The sequence below is a fragment of the Dendropsophus ebraccatus genome, chromosome 4 (assembly GCF_027789765.1).
Source record: "Dendropsophus ebraccatus isolate aDenEbr1 chromosome 4, aDenEbr1.pat, whole genome shotgun sequence".
NCBI classification, from domain to species: domain Eukaryota; kingdom Metazoa; phylum Chordata; class Amphibia; order Anura; family Hylidae; genus Dendropsophus; species Dendropsophus ebraccatus.
In genome coordinates this window covers 121,839,871-121,860,158 of record NC_091457.1, presented here as the reverse complement: position 1 = coordinate 121,860,158, position 20,288 = coordinate 121,839,871, and the positions used below count along the sequence as shown (strand labels likewise).

General features: G+C 42.3%; 1 protein-coding gene across 1 annotated transcript in view; it reads right to left on the bottom strand.

Annotated features, from left to right (window-relative positions):
• LRIG1 (leucine rich repeats and immunoglobulin like domains 1) overlaps positions 1-20,288 on the bottom strand; it is a 69,019-nt gene that overhangs the window by 36,240 nt on the left and 12,491 nt on the right. Inside the window, exon 2 of the mRNA XM_069966915.1 lies at positions 4,651-4,722. Within this exon, the coding sequence (XP_069823016.1) occupies positions 4,651-4,722 (72 nt within the window). The remainder of the gene's footprint in view (positions 1-4,650; positions 4,723-20,288) is intronic.

Sequence of the window (20,288 nt, the reverse complement as noted above, 5' to 3'; positions counted from 1 at the left end):
CCTTGAAAGAGCAAGCTTTTCCCAAGTTACACATTATGTGGCAAGACCCCCGGGATGAAAATAATAAGAGGAACCAAAGAAAATAGTGGACGCCCAACAGATATCCTGTGGTGGTCTTCATTTATGGAAGAAAAACATTGTAAGAACCTGTCTTCTAATCTAGGCACGTTGCACATGTTGTAATGTGGGATTCTGGGACACTAATGAGGTGTTAAACTAATATCAACGTGTTCCATGGCAAAGAAGGCTGAGCTGTATAGAAAATGTACAGAATACTGCACCATTCTCTGCTTGTCAATTTCAATGGGCTTGAAATGTCAAGCAATGTTCCTAACTGCATCCAATAAATACTTGACAAAAATGTTCCTATATAGATACATGTACATACATTATCTATAGATAGCTATGTCTAAGTTTGATGAGCCCTAAAAGCGGAAATAGGAATATCCCTTTTCAAGTAAAACATTTCATGCTGTCAGTTGTTCAGGCAGCACGAATACCCTGAGCGATACCATATACTAGTCTAGCCCCAGGTCAGCAAAATCTACAATAGGCTTCTTTCACTTTGGAAGACTTGGCCCATCAGCACATTACATGGACAACCTAACAATTTCAAAGGACATGTGATACTTTATTTCCCCTGCGGTGGTGCTGCAGGAGAACCGAACACTTCTCGCCAGGTTCCTCCACCAATTTGGGAGCATTTTTTTTTTTTTACTGGTTTCCAATAAATACTCAACAGAAAATTTGAAAATGGGGTTATAAACCTAGAAAAGATCCTCATCCTGCAGTACCTGCCGCATCAGAACTCCCCACTGCACACTATGGAGTGTGCGGCCGGAGCCGCTCACTCCATTGTGTGCACTGACAGGGTTTTGTGTAGCTGCTATTCACTGAATAGTGCCCGCAGAAAACTGACATGTCAGTTTTCTACGGCGCCGCTAGGGATCCCGGCCAGAGTGTATACACTCCGGCCGGGATTCCCTTAGCCTGCAGCATTATGCAAGTACCTTTCTTACGTAGTGTGAACATAGCCATAGGCTGTATCAATGTTTTCCCAGACTCCCTAGGGCTGCCTCATACTTCTTTAGCCACCAGTATTCAAATACTGAATGATCAGACTCAAGCATGCTCAACTTGCGCTCAACTCTATAGTAGTTAGGACTAACATTTAAACCAATGAGTAACTGGATAGCATGGCCTGATATGACCAGGGTTTTAGCCAAATAAGCCCAGGATTCTAGACAGTAGGAAGGCTTGGCATTTCCTATAAGGGAGTAGTAGAGATTCTTGAGATGATGGAAGGGAGGGAGGGGGTTGGTTCTTTTAAACTAGAAAAACCAGTACTACTACTTTCGTGTGTCAGAAGAGGACACCCACCTTAATTTAAAATGCTGAAAAAGAATGGGTTTCTTCTCCTATTTTACATACATAAGCCTATTAAGACATTTACATATAGGCTTTGTACATCATTTTTAGACTTTACGGCATCTGACGGGAACCAGAGCCGTATCCGGGTGATTGAAACGCCTTGACTGCTCCATCCCGCTGATAACATGGCCTCATTATAATGTACACACAAGCCATATTTAATCATGTCAAGTGAAATTGTTTAGTCAGGTGTAAGAGAGATAACTCGGCTTCTGTCTGGCATTGTGTAGGACAAGTAAAGACATTTCTGTAAGCGATACACAGTATTGTGTTATGAAAAATCAGTCAGTAATTTTCCCATTAACTTGTCTTCGCTCGGTGAGCTCTTTTGACAAGGTGTAAAAACAACCATGAACACTTTATTAATTCTGCACACATACATGGTTTTTATTGGTGCCGTAATCATTGTTTTTGGCGAACTCTATATTTTCTGCCTTTTATAAACAGACAAGCGGCCTGAGGAGGGCTTTTCCATATAAAATATTTATGGACCAGCTGCCAATTTGGTGTCAAGTAAAAACAGAGGCTCTTAAATCCAGACTGTCCCTAGCAAGCTGATGTACTAAGTAATGATGATAATAATCTCCTAATAATGGAGGGAAAAAAGTCTCAAGGCCGAAACGGGAGTCATATTTGTAGGCTAAAGAATGAGGGATTATTATTAGGGAACAATGTAAATACTTAACGGGCACTTAAATGGATTTTTGTAGCTACCAATTCAATAAATCAAAGGGGTAGTTCACCCAATCAAAATTCTTTCAAATCAACTGGTGCCAGAAAAGGCCAGATATTTATAATTTATTTAAAATGTACACTTAAAAAATCTCAAGTCTTCCAGTACATATCAGCTGCTGTATGCCCTGCAGGAAGTGGTGTATTCTTTCTAGTGTGACACAGTGCTGTCAATTCTGTCCATGTCAAGACCTGTCCAGAGCAGTAGCAAATTCCCATAGAAAACCTCTCCTGCTCTTTAGACTGGAAAGAATACTACTTCCTGTAGAACAGGGGTGTCAAACTCAGGCCCTCCAGCTATTGCAAAACTACAAATCCCATCATGCCTGGACAGCCAAAGCGTTAGCTTTGGCTGTCCCGGCATGATGGTAATTTTAGTTTTGTAACAGCTGGAGGGCCTGAGTTTGACACGTGTGCTGTAGGACATACAGCAGCTGATAAGTACTGGAAGACTTAATATTTTTTTTTTTAATGAAAGTAAATTACAAATCTATAAAACTTTCTGGCACCAGTTTATTTGAAAGATTTTTTTTTGGTGAACTACCCCTTTAACATTTCCTGTTTTCTGCAGTTCACTTTTTTAACTTTGTTGTGTAGACTGGGACAGTAGGAGCAGAGACATATCAATACCATTAGACGGAGGGGACTTTTATTAAGATATATACATGACATTGTACTGATGGGGGCCTAAGGTAAGACAGGATAACAATCACATACAACTCCACAGCAGAGGTATATGAAACTACTGTAAATTTAGCCAAAAACTGATCAGCCGTCATGTGTGAACATAGCCTAAAAAGGAACTAATTTGCCCAAACTAAACTAATAGTCATCCAACCTATTAGGTTCAGTTTAGGCCAGGGTTACTGTAGTTATACTTATGTCTGCTCTCCATCCATTTCCTGGTTTCTTGAGGTGAACTCTATTCCTTCCTGAACACTGTATTAATCTATGGACACTTTTACCACTCTTCCTGGTCTAGTCTACGTACCCAGTTAAATTACATACACAATAAATTTCAGAAAGTAGTAGCAGGCATCCATGTAACAGGAAATGCTCACGTCTGGAAAGCCAATGAACTCACTGAAGGGTGGAGATCTTGTTTACAGCAATGTCCAGCGTCAGCCATCCAGAATCATAGCTATAATGGCTGGGAAGTAGCAATGTAAGTGAAGGCACCGTGGTATGGTAAATACTACATAGTGCAAACTTATCAATGACTATGCTGTTGCAAGTATCTAAGCTATCTAGCATGGAAACTTGGTAACATTTATTTTAAGAGTTAAAAAGCAATGCATGCCTGAACATATAGGAAATGAAACCTAACCCTGATATCTATTACATTCCTAAAACGTACAAAAATTCACAAGTCATAGGGGACATTTGTTTAATATATCACAGTCATTACGTGACGGGGAGGGGGAGGAAGGGGGTTGTTTTCTGTTACTTCCATTAGAAACAAGGTCACTTCATTCAGTTGCTTTTATGCCAATTTGATTTGGGACTGATTCTCCTACACTGGCCATGGAGTAAATTCTATTGGGCTATGTTTAAATCATTTGGCACTCAACCCTCGTACTGCTTTTTCAACTAAGTCATGATCAATGGCACTCCAGCCATAAAGAAGAGTCTTACACGAGAGCAAAGAAGTCATTTCCCATCCGTGTGATTGGTATGATCCTAACATGGCAATGGCTCTCCATAGGCCCAAAAATGTTGCTCAAAGGCCCCTTCTCCGTCTAGGGTTGGAGCACTTTGAACTTTGTGCCAACATGGCATTATCATGGTCCCAATGTTGTGTTCAAGACTGGGATGCTGAATACAGAGAAGGCAATATTTTAGTGCCTTCCACTAAGAACTTTTTTAAGAGGGTCCAAACATTGTCATTGTAGGATCATTTGTAATTCTTAGGGTATGTTAACACTGAAAAAAACAGGCGGAATCCCGCCTGTTTAGGTGTGTCATTGCCCGTCTATGGAAGAGCGCACGCTCCTCCTCTGCGGTGGCTCTCCGCTCAAAGAAGTGTCATATCACTTCTTTTAGTGGAGAGAGGAGGAAGCAGACGGGCGAGCGCCCTCCCATTCACTCACTGCAGGACACAGAGCACGGTGGGATTCCACAGCGGAGAGGTCCGCCGCGGAATTCTGCCATATTTGCTCAGTGTGAACATACCCTAACACTAAATGCACTGATGTACAAATACTATTGAGGGCAGCAGTAGTAGTTTAGGTGTAGAAGAAGACGCCTCTCTGTAATCCCAGTCCGTTACAGCAATCACATCTATATCTAATTGATACAGTAAAATTGCAGTTAAGAAAAGAACTGTATATAGAACAGAAACACAGACACATAAAAAGGCCAATCTGCTGATGTAATTGAAGCAAGAGAAGCTGGCGTCCAGGGACCGAGTATTTCGTTTCAATCCTCCAGCTGAAGCACCAGAGATCTCCTCTAAAAGTGCAGCAAAAGCTGCAGAAAAATACTCACACTTCCCGTAGACCCTGCAGCTCCACAAAGGCGGCCGGATCGATCTCCTTCAGCTTGTTGTGGCTCAGGTTTCTGTTAGAATTACAGAAAGGAAAAAATATAAGAGAAAAGGCAATGGAATCAGCACATGGCAGTCACTGAGGTCAGCAGAAAGCTGCCTGACAATTATTCTGGATCGCATGGAGAAAACGATCCGCTGTTATACAAGAGCACTTAGGAAATGGCAATGCTTTTTCAGTTTCGGCAAACAAGCCAATTACAAAGGCACTATAAGGAGACATGGAAAGCTCGGGATGCTGCCTTCTCTGGTAATTAAATCAGCAAATTCAGCCGGATTAGCCCGGGTTTTGTTTTCATTTATTTTCTTTGGTTCGGAGAGTCAAACAAATCAATCTTCGAGCGTTTAGTCAGCGACAGGCTCATTTGTCTGATTTCCGAGCCATTAAAAGAATTATGGCAATTAATAGGATGTTTGTCCTGCAAGATAAGCCAGGCAAGTAAGACTGTGCAAGGTCTATATCCTATGAAAGCCATTGGCCTTCCTATGAGTGTCATTAAAGGGGTTGTCCTATCTGGTAAAAGTCTTCTCTAAATATGCTGATCATCATAAGTCTGGCGGATGAGACCCCTGGCGAATAGCTGGTGGAAGCAGTAGGTGACTAAATATTTTTATGGTAGTGGCACCCAGCCATGGTGACTTATGGTTACGCCACATCCTCCAGAGCTTATTATGGCAGCTCTCCACAGCCGAAGAAAATGGGCACTTTCTCTATGAATTCCAAATGCACAGGGTTTTCCTAACAGGACAACCTCTTTATGATTTTAATGGAAACTACACTGCAGTACTGTAGTTCAGACCCCGTTCACACTGCAGTTCAAACTTTCAGACCCTGACCACAGGGGGAAGAGAAGCACATGGCTGAGCACTTTGCTCCTTGTGAGAGGGTCCAATAGACTATTATTATGAGACCGTCTTCTTGATTCATGTGGTAGAGACCTGGGAGGGAATGCCGTAGCCTGCAGTTTTCCCTAGCGACTGGTCAGGGTCTGAACACGAAGACCACAGCCCATCAAACTTTTGTTATGTCACGACGACATATCAAAAGCTTCTTTTAAATGACAGTGACCATTTACATTTTAGGTACGGGGATTATACCAGAGAAAGCAACATAGCAATACATATATATACGTTGACAGCCGCTTTTTAGAAAATATGTGACCTCTGTAGATAATGCAGTCAATGTAATAAGTGTGCAGCCTCTTGATACAATACATGTCATATTCAATAACTACCCAGTATGCTTGATGCCATTATGGTATTGTAATCTATGTACACCGAAACCTGTTTAGTAATGATCTATAGTGATGGAATTCCCAATACAAACAGGTCCAGAACTGTGCACACTAACTCTTTCTTTGTTATACGAATCCCATCATAAAAGAAAGCTTTAGCGGTCATTCAGCAGAAATTGCCAAACATCTATCTGAATGAAAGTCACATGAAACATGGACTGACAGCGCATTCAGAGCCCGGCCTCATCTGATAACATGTAGGACAAAAATGTAATTTGCTCGGCGGAGATTACATTACTGGTTAACCACATAATAAGGTTACGTTGAACGTGTCACTACTGATTTCTATTGTAGCGAGCAAGCCTTAATGGACAAATAAAATATCCATTGGATATATTTAATATAATATAATGCAGCCTGACAAATGCTCTCACATGCGGGGAATGGAACAGTCATTCTGCCATTAAAGGGACCAAAAAAAACCCACTATACTTCAGATAGGCCTTCAATGTGTGATAGACCCACTCAGTCAAGAGGATGAGGGGGCTGCGGAGCTTATTCTGACAAGATACTGAGCATTGTACAGAAGATCTGATCCTTAAATTCAGACCTTATTTGATGTAATCTCTGAACCGTTAAAAGAACAACTAAAAGTTCATACTATAAAACAAGGGGACTTCCAGCCAGGCGAAAACAACGGGACACATAACATCTACATTTACAGCCGATTTTTGTGATTTGCTCCAGACTATTTTATGGCTTGTTAAGGGGCCAAGGTCCTCTGTAGGAACTAATAACCCAAACCATGACCATGACCAACAAACGTATACATATGTGTGTAGTATCCCCAAGTAGTACCCCCATTATACCCCTGTTATAAAGGAATATAAGCTGTTAAGTGACCTGTAAAGTCACCAACATAATATAACAACTAATAGTACTCACTATAACAAAATGACATTTCATACTCCATTAAAAATCCTTTCCCACACTTCTACATGGAAAATCAGCCTAACTGTACCACAATATATCATCCCCTAAAATCACTGTACCACTGAACCCCTTTAAATAGGGGTCGGGCCCCAAATCTCTTGTCCTTTGTTAGGCATCATTCCCTCAGATTATCACTAATCTACCCAGTTTTTCCACAAATAAGCCATAGCTTGATTTTGGAGGGTTTTCAGAGTCGGCTTAAAATATAAGCCCTACTCCAAAGGTAAGCCCTAGTTACAGTCAGCACTAGGTTATGTCACTTGACATCACAGGGATGGAGAATAGGCATACTGTAGCTTCCAACTGGACAAGTGCCCTGCTACTTCCCACCATGGCAGGGCGAAAGCAGCTCACCAACTTCTGAGTCGCGGTCCAGAGCCACTGCAGAATGCCCAGGATTTGGGCCAAATCTACACATAGATTTGCCCATCACTAACTGGTATACTGTATAGGTAATGGTACATTTTACCCACAGGCAACATGAGTTCAAAAAGAAAAAGCTACTCCAAAAATAAGCCCTATTGGATTTTTTTTGCCGGAAAAAATAATATAAGACGAGGTCTTATTTTTTGGGGGGGAAAAACAGTAGGTCTTTGTTACACTGGTGTTACGACCACTCAGAAATGGGGTCAGAGTTTCACTTGCAAATAGGTTCTTTCCATTCATTGTCCCCAAAAATGTCATGCAATGGTCAAAATTTCCACAGCATTTTTCTCCCTAAAAGGAATTTTTTTTCCCTGAAATACACAAAAATAACTAAATAATTACTGAAACGTGAACACAAATGAATAAGAACGCATTTCCACGCCAAGTCTGGTTAAGTTAAAAAACACACACAATCCAATACAAAGATACTAAACCAAAAACACATGAGAATCAAAATGGTGATAAATATAGCTGTCACTCTGTGGAAAAGCAACCAGGAAAGATGAAACGATTCCTTGACTTTCTTAAAACAACAACACATGAGCTGGGAACATCAACAGCTCTGTAGCCGCTGACATGTAGTCCTCAAGGCGGACTGCAGCGACTACGGATTACATCACTTAGGACCTCATCCATTTATACGGTCTAACAGAAACTTTAGTGTTCTTGCCGACTGCCACCAATCACAGTGCGGCTTTCAATTTCAAGCAAGAAAAAAAAAAAAACCACTGCGCTCTGATTGGTTAATATATAATATGTTACCAACTCTGCACCCTCTTTAGTTAGTCCATAGGATATAATATTCCAGGGAAGAAACCTACTGCATAACATTTATAAAGGACATCCTGCCAACATATACAGTGTGTATGGGTTACGGACAATGTTTATAGGGTTCTTACGTATTAAAATTGTTTATTTGATCGATATCATATCTTAGAATACATACCTTAAGAGCCACCTTCAAAACATTTGCCTCATATGTCACTGTACTAGAGGGTCGACTCCATCCTAAAAGCATCTGTCTGGGTGTCTGCGTCGCCAGAGGTCTTAGAATTTAAGCAAACATTTAAGACTTCCATGCAGTCTGAAATAACCCAAGCTCAAAACACTGGTGATTTATCAGGTATGATGGGAGTACAGTAAAAGTTTGTTCTCAGTGGTCTACCATAATCCGCTGTGCTAATATTTCAGCGGCGGCCAGAGTCATTCAGAATCAAGTATTCTGTGCAGTGAAGTGGTTGGTATTGAGGTTTGCTTTTTTTAATGGGGTTCTTCTGGATTATGTATAAAAGGTTAAAAGTCCTGAGAACGTGTGGCACTGCAACTCGCCAATATGACGTCTGTAAGGAACCAGTTCCCGTCACCAGACTCAAAGCCGCTAGTGAGCCTGGCCTGTTTAACGTATTTAGGTCTATGTTCACACAGCATTTCTAAGGGGACAGATGTTTTACACCGATGGCATCTTGCTCTTGAAAAGTTGCAGCAAACAACTTTTTTTAGGCTAGCTGATCACACCCCTTCTTTTTATAAGTCATTGTTGTAATCGAGTTACAGCCGAGCAGATGACTGCAGGGGAGAAAAAAAGAAAAAAAGAAGAAGAAGAGGTTTCTAGTAAAGCTTAGTTTTCCCAGTAGCAGCAGCTACCGAGAGCAATAAAAAACCTCAGTAGGGTCAGACCCATCAGCAAGTGAAGGACTTCCAATTCTCCCCATGTGTCATCTGTCAACTTCGTAACCAGAAGAAATCCTTCCAAAAATATCCTGTTTTTTAGCCACAAGAGTCCTTTCATCTGCTACACAGCCACGTGTTAAGGACTTATCAGTTCCCACTTTAGACTTTGGGATCTATTAAAAAAAATGTAAACAGGGCTAAGTTTGTGTGACCTTGGGCAACTATCCTAGGCGCGTTGTGCTCCAGTCCAGAATTAGATTGTAATCTATTATGTAGAGACTTACATTCATCGACTTTTGATCTGGGTCCAGAGCACAACTCACACAACACACTAAGACTGTAACTTCTCCTCACTAGCTACTCCTCACAAACCAATATTAAGTTTTAAGTTGCTTTAACAACCAGAGCCCAGTTCCTATTTTCAAATTTGCCCTTGGCAACCAATCAGAGCCCAGCTTTATATTTAATCTGGCCTTGTTGTCCTTGGCAACCAATCAGGGCCTAGCTTCCAATTAAACTGGCCTTGTTGTCCCTGGCAACCAATCAGGGCCTAGCTTTCAATGTAAATTGGCCTTGTTGTCCATAGTAACCAATCAGAGCCCAGCTTTTTATTAAATCTGTCTATTAAATATGCACTGATTGGTTGCAATAAGACCAATATAAAACTAAGAACTTGGCTTTGGTTTCTACAGACAGCAATGAGAGTTCCTAAATGAAAACTGGGTTCCAACTGGTACCTATGGTACCAAGACCAGTTCTGATTATTAAAGACCAAGTGTCCAGTTTTACCCTGACTGTTCCTTTAAGATGATAGTCCTACGTAAAGTCCTATGTAAAATGACATTTTTTTTTACGTCAGCTACCAGAGTTTTGTCAAATGACACACTGAGCTCTGCTATATCTGTACGACAGGTTGATATAAGCAGTTTACCGCACAACAGCCCAACTGTTCCTCCTGCAGTAACTTGCTAGGGTCTTTCAAACAACAGCAATACACCAATGAAAAGATCTTTTCTTTTTATGGGTGGATAAGACGAGAGGCCTGCCAAGATCTCACTTGTCAATATTTATCCAGGGCTGTGCAACCATGATTGCATAAACTGGGCTCCTTGCAGTGCCCCCTCCGTGAGTCATTTGCCACTGCACCTCTGCACAATAGAGATTATCGACAGGCTCGAAGTTTTCCTTCCTTCTCTTTCATCTTTCCTTCCAGCCTGACCTACACCTATGGCAGCCTGCACATATCTCACATTAGGTAAATAGGCAGCGGAATAAATCAATAGAGGTGAACGCTGCGGTGAGAGGGTGATTTGTTGAGCTCACCATTGTTTGGCCAACACCATTTTCTACAGATGAAAGCTACACAATCCGGTTTTAACGCCTGCAGAACTCAGGGGCTTAATGAACCGAATCCTTCCAAAGTTCTTTATTCTTCAGGATGAGAAAGGACTTTTGAACATGAAAAGGGCAAAAGAACATGGCGGTGGCTGATGTAGCAGCAGAGAACATTACACAGCTCTTCTCACCATCATCCAGTCAGAAAACAGCTAATAAAAATGGATACCCTCGCCCTTCCCCGAGAGTGTACTATACAAAATATTGTTTGTAATCTGTGGATTAACCTGTTTCCAAGTGTGCAAATTCCCTACAGCACCCCCACAGGCCAAAAAAAGCATTACAATGTGCCCATTAAAAATGACTGGACTGTCTGCGTAATACATAGACTTGACGTGCTAAGTGAGAGGGATTGCCCAAGGCTCAATTCTCCAAGAAACTCGAATGACCATCTCCTGAGAACATAACCTTAGATCAAAGCCTCTCTAAGACATCACTGCACTTGTTTAGCTGTCACCAAGAAGACACATATGGGTCATCTGTGACAAGACTGTGCCAAGGGCAACGTTTAGGTCTCATGGGAATTTTCTCAAGTCTGAGAGACACTCCTATGTATGGAGAGGTCTAGTACTCCATGCTAAGACAACAGGGGAGAGTTCGCCTGACAGAGACGCACAAGAGCAAAAACATGGCTTCTCTAGGTGCACATGTATATGAGATCTGTGCTGTAAAGATCCATAAGGTGGTGTGTGTAGAAAACCATGGACTTATATTGGCCTCTAATTTCACATGAACTCATCCTGCATCTATATACTGTATTCTATTCTATAGACTGAGAAGTGTTCATTGTAGATAAGAATATAGGGGGAGATTTATCAAACATGGCGTAAAGTGAAACTGGCTCAGTTGCCCCTAGCAACCAATCAAGATTCCACTTTTCGTTCCTCACAGACTCTTTGGAAAATGAAAGGTGGAATCTGATTGGTTGCTAGGGGCAACTGAGCCAGTTTACGCTATGTTTGATAAATATCCCCCATAAATGTCTACAAGGGGAACATGCAGTCTCTACAAAACTACAGGACAGGTGGCAGGACTCATGAACAAGGTATTTCCATGCGCACAAGGGCTAGACCAGATATTTCAGATTGAGAAGAACTTACATGGGCACCATAATGGGGGGCAGTACTGGTTGTCACTAGTGTTGTCGAACTGTTCAGGCTCAGTAATGTTCTCTAAACTTGAACACACTGCATTTGACTCACGGCAACAGAAAAAGTTATATGTCACCCTATGGAGTCCTGGAAAACATGGGCCGCATTCGGGTTCAAAGACGTTGCTGAACCCAAACAGTGCGACAAGTCCCCTTGCACTAGTGGTCACCCATTATTTCTATGTCATTCTGTGATCTTGGGAAATGTTCAGGTCTGTCCAAATAGTGAAAAAAAATTATTAAGAAAAACTTTGTTAGTTAAGTTCTCGATGGGATAAATTCTTTGATCTTCTTCCACAATGTATCGTGAATCCTGAACGGACATATACTCAGTTTCACATAACATAAAACAGGAACAAACAGAATTCAATGACTTTACTCCAGCTGCCATTCAAGTCACTTGAAATCCCTCCACCTCCCCCAGACTCAGCCTTCCTGCCTTCACACAGGCCAGACGAACACTTCACACCTCACCACAGTAAACCTGTCCTGAATCATTACCCAGCCACAGATCAGCCAGACCTAAGCAGCGCGGTTCAGGCCTGGTCTATAGCCGCTGCCATCAGACCAGCAGTCATCTCCTGACAGTCTGCAGAACCTGCCCCAGGCGCCTGACAGCCTGCAGAACCTGCCCCAGACTCCTGACAGCCTGCAGAACCTGCCCCAGGAGTAACCAGGAGGCATTTCAGCTCTGCTTCTTGCCTCCCATAGACATGACAAGCTTCCTCCCGTGCTGCGCCTTGAGCCCTTGTTTTCTCGGAATATGGCCGCAGACAAGCTTAATAGGATTTCCAGGTGTAAAACGACAGCGCAGTTACTGTCTGTCCTAAACTTCTACAAGTAAACTGCAAAATGGTTCCAAGTAAATAATCAAAAAAACCAAAATATGAAGTAATAAAAGGTTATACACACTAAAAGACATTATGGATTATTGGATTTAAGATTAATGGAAAGTCTGATAAATCCAGCAGAGAGTTAGATTAACTTTTTATACTTTATGACTGTCGGATAATCCAGACTAAGACCAGAATACTGTATGCCGTATTGCACTTCCACACTTCTGCTTGCTGTCAGTGAATGGAAACCTTCATTACAACATGTCCTGACTTACTTCTTGTTCACACACACAATACAAGCACTGGATGCAAGGGACTTCGGCCTGTTAGCTACCACGTATACGCACAGCACTAGATGTGACAGGCTTTTGGCCTGCAATTATAGACAATGGATAATTTAATTCACTGACCGCAATCAGATATGTGAATAAAGGCCCAAAGTACAACAAACATAATAAGAGAACTGAGTGTAAGAACTATGTCTCCTCTGGCTACAGAGTGGACACTCGGCGGAGCACAGGCCAAATGTAAGAAGAAAGCTCTCCCCACAATGAATTATTACACTTCTCGGTTTTATTGAAGTCTAAAATGAGCTTCAAAGGAGCCGCCGGAGCTGCACTTGTGCAGTAAACTCCTTTCACCGACATCACTTCACACTTCCAGAGTGCAAAGTTCAAATTGATATTGTTGGCTCTTTTTCTTGCCGGGTTTTGGCAGAGGCCTCCTGCCTGGCTGTTCATTAATATACAATCAGTACATTAAAAAGACTCCGGCTGCCTCCATCTCTGCATTAGATACAGTTCTACCCTGTCCTATACAGCCATAATGAACAATAAAAGATGGACTCCGACTTAAGAGCAACTACAACTGCCAGCATGCCGACACAGTTGTAGTTTCTCATTTGTCTCCAAACTGACTCGTCAGATGTTGCAGTACTACGGCTCCCTAAATGCGATGTCTGATGGGAGGTGAAGTACTGAAACAGGTAGAGAGCCACAGACTGGATATGTGAGATGATGGATGTGAAATGAGAAGTCATACCTAGACGTGAACAGCACATCAGCCAAAATACAGTCATGTGACATTAAAACAGGCGACATGCTTACAGTAGACTGTATGTGTGATTGTCGCAGGTGTTTTTATAGAGTTTATTGAGCATGCTTATCGTCTTAAAACTTTGCAGGGAAGCCTTAAAGGGTTTATCGCAAGATTGAAAATCATCCAAAATCTAAAGGATATGGGCTAAAGAGCACCCCCTACTGATCACAAAAACAGGGGTTAATTGTTGTGCAAGTGAATGGATCAGTAGTGGGCATGCTTTCCCAGCTACATTCAGTAGCTGAGCATGCAAACTGCTCCTCCATACACTCAGGACACACATGACATCCATTCTTGAAATTGGCGGGGGTTTCAGCAAATAGATCAGCTATTTTTAATCTTCTGATGTCCAGTGGCATCTTAGTCTCATTAAAGCACCACTGTTAACCATGGGCTGCATCTGGTATTACAGTTTATCTAAATTTATAGGGGTACCCCTATGAAAAAAAAATTCTTTCAGATCAACTGGTTACAGAAAGTTATATAGATTTGTAATTTACTTCTAATTAAAAATCTCCAGTCTTCCAGTACTTATCAGCTGCTGTATGTCCTGCCGGAAGTGGTGTATTCCTTTCAGTCTGACACAGTGCTCTCTGCTGCCACCTCTGTCTATGTCAGGAACTGTCCAGAGCAGGAGAGCTGCTCTAGACAATTCCTTACATAAGAGGAAAGAGGTGGCAGCAGAGAGAACTGTGTCAGACTGAAAGGAATACACCACTTCCAGCAGGACATAAGTACTGGAAGACTTGAGATTTTTAAACAGAAGTAATTTACAAATCTATATAACTTTCTGTAACCAGTTGATTTGAAAGCAAAAAATGGCTGGAACAACCCTTTAATTGCACAGCAATACCAGATACTGTGATAACAGATGGAACAACTCAATGGTTTTATTAACTTGCAATTGAGGGGTTTATAGGGGAAAAAATAAAGAAACAATATTCTGTCCTGGCATGATGAGGGTTGTAGTTAAGCAATAGTCAGAGAGCCACAGGTTGGGGACCCGTGCTCTATGTATTGCAGTACAGGGGTTACGGGGTAATATAGAGCGCTCAGCTTAAATTGAGACCGTCTGCCATTTATAAATAGGACAAGGCAAAGATAGCAAAGGAGCAGTAATAACGCGCTATAAATATGCAAAACAAATGTTTTCGGTAACGTCAAACACATGTCACTTATTGAGCGGCTTTGAAGGCAGCAGCCATCTAACTCTTTAAAACTTTATTGAAATTGACAAACATCTGTGCGGTGGCTCTTGACGGAACATAAACACAGAGACATAAAGATGTGAGAAGATGTAATATTTCTGATGCAAGGAGGGCGATAGCGTCACTGGAGGCTCCCGGCCTCTCACAAGGCCTCGGCCAGCAGTTTGCGGTCTTCGTGAAGGTTTGTTTACACGGCGTATAAGGAGCCAGGTTTTCCCATGGACTCGACAACACTGGATGCTCACAGCGAGCGCAGTCACAGGCTCACCACTGTTAATAGGCAAATTACAGCTGCATAAACACTTGCTAGAAAAGATCTGCGCCCCAGAGCCCAAGAGAGATCGAAAATGTTTTGTAGGTGGACGAAGGATATTTACATTACAGTAATTGAGAGGTGTCATGTCAAATACCCCATGCACAACTACCGTGGGCCATACTACCAGAGATAAGATGGGGGGGGGGGGGGGGGGGCAGACAGTTGTGTTTCAGTCTCAGCATCCAGAACTCCAACAATCAAAACTTTTGACATGTCAAAACTTTTTTTTAAATGACAGGAACACTTTAAATCCACAGCATGCCAACTTAGGTTACAGACCCACTGTGAACATGCAATGCATCATACAACCATATATGTGCAAATTAAAATTAAAAAAAAAAAAAAAAAAAAGCCAAACTAAAGGGAAATTGCCAGCAAGTTGTGGTCTCTTACACTAGTAATGCTGCATGTGATTTGCGACCTGCAACCAAAACCTAATTGGATTTTGTGCAATTGTCGCATTATCACAAATCATATCACAACCGCATTGACAACCATCAGATGCAACGCCACATGTGATATTAGTGTTCATGTTGTTTGACCAAAGTCGTCATGTTTCATCTGGGGCTGACCCATCCATGTTCACACACAGTATTTTTGTTTAGTATTTTGCAACCAAAATCAGCAGTGGATTGAAAACACAGGAAGGCTATGTTCACACACTGTTGAAATTTAGTAGATGGCCTCCATTTAATGGCAAATAATTATGTTGTTTTAAAATACCAGTAATTATTTGACATTAAATGGCGGCCATCTACTAAATTTCAGCAGTGTAGGAACATAGCCTTCCTGTGTTTTCAATCCACTCCTTGTTTTGGTTGCAAAATACTGAGAAAAAATACTGTGTGTGAACATAGCCTGAATGTGGCAGAAACCAGGCCCCCAATTCACCACCAATAGCCAGGTGATATTGCCAGGTAAAATTCCAATTCTCTTGCAAATAGACCAGAAAACCCATGACAAACCCATCTTTAAAAAATAGACATCAATAGGGATACTAGTGCGATCAGACTAATACTGTGAAAAACAGAAAAGATTTTTAATATATCAGTCTGAGCATCTGGAAATAAAAAAAAAAAAAGGATCCATAAAAACAAGAAAAATCACACTTGGATAATAAAAAGATAGAACGCCTGTTATGCAAAAGTAATTTCTTGCTTTCTCCAGAGAGATCCTGACTCCTGTTCTTGGTAACCCTCATTCCCTGCATCTTTAAAAATGATGCTTTTTTCCAGATATGCAAACTTTTACCAGATGCGCAAAATTCACAGATGACTCATCTCTCATGACCAACTCGTAGACATCAGGCCTTAAGCAAGACAAGCTTTCCGTACTACCTCCCTACCGAGCCAGTGCTGGGCCTGATCTCAAATACACATCATGGATTGTTTTCAATTATATTCCAAATTCCTCTAACAATAACTACGAGGCGTCTGGCACCAACACATCCGATACTTTGAAGTCGCTTTCCACCAAACATTGGAGGAGAAGAAAAAAAAAAAAAGTACAAAAAGTTAAACTATGCAGGCGGCGGTTCCAGTTTAAGGACTTTTCCTCCCAATTCTTGCAGTGAAAAATGATAGTGAATTTTACAGGAAGCTTGCCGACAAGGACTGGATGAGAGGTCAAACTGTGCTACAAATGGTCCAGTGTCAGGGGGGTCACAAGTCAGGTCAACGACTTGGGAGCAATTTTCTTCAAATCTCCTTTGACAATTAGAGGATTTACCAGAAGTTCAAGGCGTTCTTTCATTTTTTGGAGAAAAGGAAACAGGTTAAAAAAAACTAAAAAAAAACAACTTAATTTTTAAAATTAAAACCCTTACTATGACATATGTATACTCCAAATCCTAAGAACCTGTTAAGGGCCAAAGTCTTATAGGCTGGCGACCAATCTCATAGGTATCTAGAAGAAAGCTGCAGCAGAATTAGGCTGTGTTTACATGCTGTGTATATCACAGGTTTTACCACAGTTTCTGAAATCATGGCACTGCAATTTTGTTAAAGGACAACTCCGGCGGGACCCCCCCCCCCCAAAAAAAAAAAAAACACAGACACACACAGACACCATACTCACCATCCCTCCGGTGACGATCGCCACTCCATTCGCCCGCCGTCCGCCTCACCGTCACCTGCGTCCGCCGTCCAGCGATGTCTCTTGCTTCCGGGTCCACGAGAGAGAAAAGGTTGCCAGTGCGCTTGCGCACCGGCAGCCTTTTCATTGGCTGGAGCGCATCACATGACTTCCAGCAAGCTCAGCCAATCAGGGCTGAGCAAGCTGGAAGCCATGTGATGCGCTCCAGCCAATGAAAAGGCTGCTGGTGCGCATGTGCACCAGCAGCCTTTTCCCTCCCATTCACTCTCAATGAAGACGCCGAAGAGGAAGAAGACCCGGACCGCCCCCCCAGCTCAGACGTCACCCGACACCAGAGAAGAGGACCGTGATGACCGTAATAGGTAATGTATACATTCTTTAACTTCCGGGGTGGGGGGGTCGGGGGTCGGAAAGTGGGGGAAGGGGGCCAGGCCGGGTATTTAACCACATTACAAAGTTATATAACTTTGTAATGTGTGTTAAATAAGCCCAAAAAAAATTTCGCCGGAGTTGTCCTTTAAGGTTTCAGGAAACTGTGGCATAACAAACAAACTAAAAATACACAATGTTGTCACATCATGTGAACGCAACCTTAAAATTTTTTTTGTTAAAATAAAATTGACATGTCAAAAGTTTGGGTCACACAGGGTCTCAGTCCTGAGATCCGTCCCAATCATAAACTTTAGCTGGATGAAGCATTCTGCTACGAGCTTTACTCCCTGGCTAGCTGGACACCCACTGTGATGGAGTTGAGCTTCCTAGAATTATTATAGAGTCACATGCAGATTTTCGCATTTGTATTACAGATCCCTGGACTGAGTGCTTGAAAAAAGGTGACTTCCTTTCTAGCAGACTTAACCAATGCTCTTCTGAAAGGCCGCCATATAATGCCATATCTTCACAGCAGCGACAGCTACTGGGGGTAATTTCCTAATTGGCTCAGATGTCGGGTTGTGCTGGGGAAAAAGACCCAAAGTGATCAGCAAATCGCTCCAATGGATGGATTTTGAAAGAGGTTGTCTCTGATGTAAGGTACTTGGACTGCCAGCCATAACCCAGTGCTGAGGTTGGAGGGGGAAGTGGGGCGCTGTTTTATCTTTTATCTACTAAGTATGTTTAGGTTGATGAATGCTTAACAGGAAGGTGGTGTCAGATCACAGCTACCATTTCTCTATCCTGCCATGCAATGCGGGAACCACATGTAACAGCTTATTTGGGGCACAATTTATCTACACCATGGGTCTCCAAACTGCGGCCCTCCAGCTGTTGTGAAACCACAACTCCCATCATGCCTGGACAGCTAAAGCTTTGGATTTGGCTGTCCAGGCATGATGGGAAATGTAGTTTTGCAACAGCTGGAGGGCCGCAGTTTGGAGACCCATGATCTACACCATCATCCAAGTATCGGATTTATGAAGGGCGGCTAAATTCTCACCACATCTGCTGGTGTTCTCTGGCTCTGGCCGCACTCTCCTTAGTCTGCAGTGGGGAGTTCTGATGCGGGCGCGCACAGATGCGCCCGCATCAGAACTCAGCGGCGCTAGAGCTCATCCAGCTGGTACTGTAGTACTGGCCGGGATGATCTTTTTTGAGACCGGTCGGGTCATGGAACGGCCGCTTTCTTACAACATGTGAACATAGCCTTACTTTGGATTAACCCAACTGATTTATATTGGAGATAATCTGTATGCTCAATCCGGAGCGGAAATCAAAAAGTTTCAGCGGCAGAGGATCTGTGTCACGTGAACAGAGCCTAAAAGCTTCTCTGGCAGAAATCTGGTGGTCTAGCACGATCTGCACCATATTCCCCAACAATGGGACAAACATTAAGGAATACAAAGCCCATCCCCAACCTGACCACCTCCACACCACTGCATTTTCTATATAACCTTCACTTTGTGATACGGGAGAAGAAGACGCCTCACAGAAAGCTCAACTCTTTCTACAGCAACAACAAAAAAACACCACTGAATAGATCCCTCACAATGGCCGCGGCCTCGGTCATCTGTATAGATATGTAAATTGAATCATCTCTGACATGTCAAGTTTGAATTGACATCAATGCATGGTGAGGGGTTTCTTCACATTAAACGAAGGTCTCAATAGAAAGTCAAACCCACTCCATGCCCCCCGCCAAGAGTCTCCAAGCGTGAAATTGTGTTGTGATTCTCCATTCTACAATCTGCACCCTGGGTGTAAAATGAATTCTGAAAGAAAAGACCTCTGACTATTCTCACCGGCCGGGGCCCCTGGGGGACCCAATGGTCTTCAAGAAGGAGAATTACTACTTTTTCTTTTACTTGGATCGTTATATCCTAGCAAATATTCATGAGGTATCAGATACTCAGTAGGAAGGGTGACGTTACTGAGGTATAATGTACCTCACGCCTCACTAAGGTTACGTGCACATATATATTGATATCTGCAGCCCATCCTGTATTTGTGAATGGATCCTAAAGCAGCACTTACAGGTGCCGACTGCAATTACAGGATGCACACCATATGAAAGAGACCCTTACATGGGGCAATAATGTCTGTCGGTCTAAAAAGCCCTTAAATACCAATATACAGTTTGCAGTCCAGATGCTATTTGGACTGAGAATTACATCTGTAATAATTATGGCCATAAAATGTAATGGCATGTGAAACAACAAATGCTTTCCTCCTGAATTCAATGGGGAAAAGAGTTTTTTGGGGGGAAATTTTTATTTTTGTTTGTTTGTGTTTTTTTTTTTTTGGGGTGTGTGGGGGGGGGGGGATGTCTTACAAGTCCCAAAAACATAGCCTCACAGTCACTAGGTCTTCACTTAACCCTTTAAACGTCACCTTCCACCCAGGTTTCCTATGAGCCGATGTATCATGGAAGCATTTTTGCATCTGTATTATGGCCACAAGTCCCGGCTTAACTACAAATCTAGACGCTCGTTCTGACAGGTGTCTGTTTGGTTCATCAGACCTGCTGTCGGGCTGAGACCTGCAGTCATGTTAAACCTGCCTTACAAGGGTGGGTGAGATGTAGCTGCAAATGCTATGGAGTATAGTTACCATTTAGGATATGCTGTAAGTCGTGTAATGGCATCCACACTGGCGCTAATGCTACGTTTACACGAAACGATAATTCGCCCGATCATACAATTAACGATGTTGGAGTAACGATT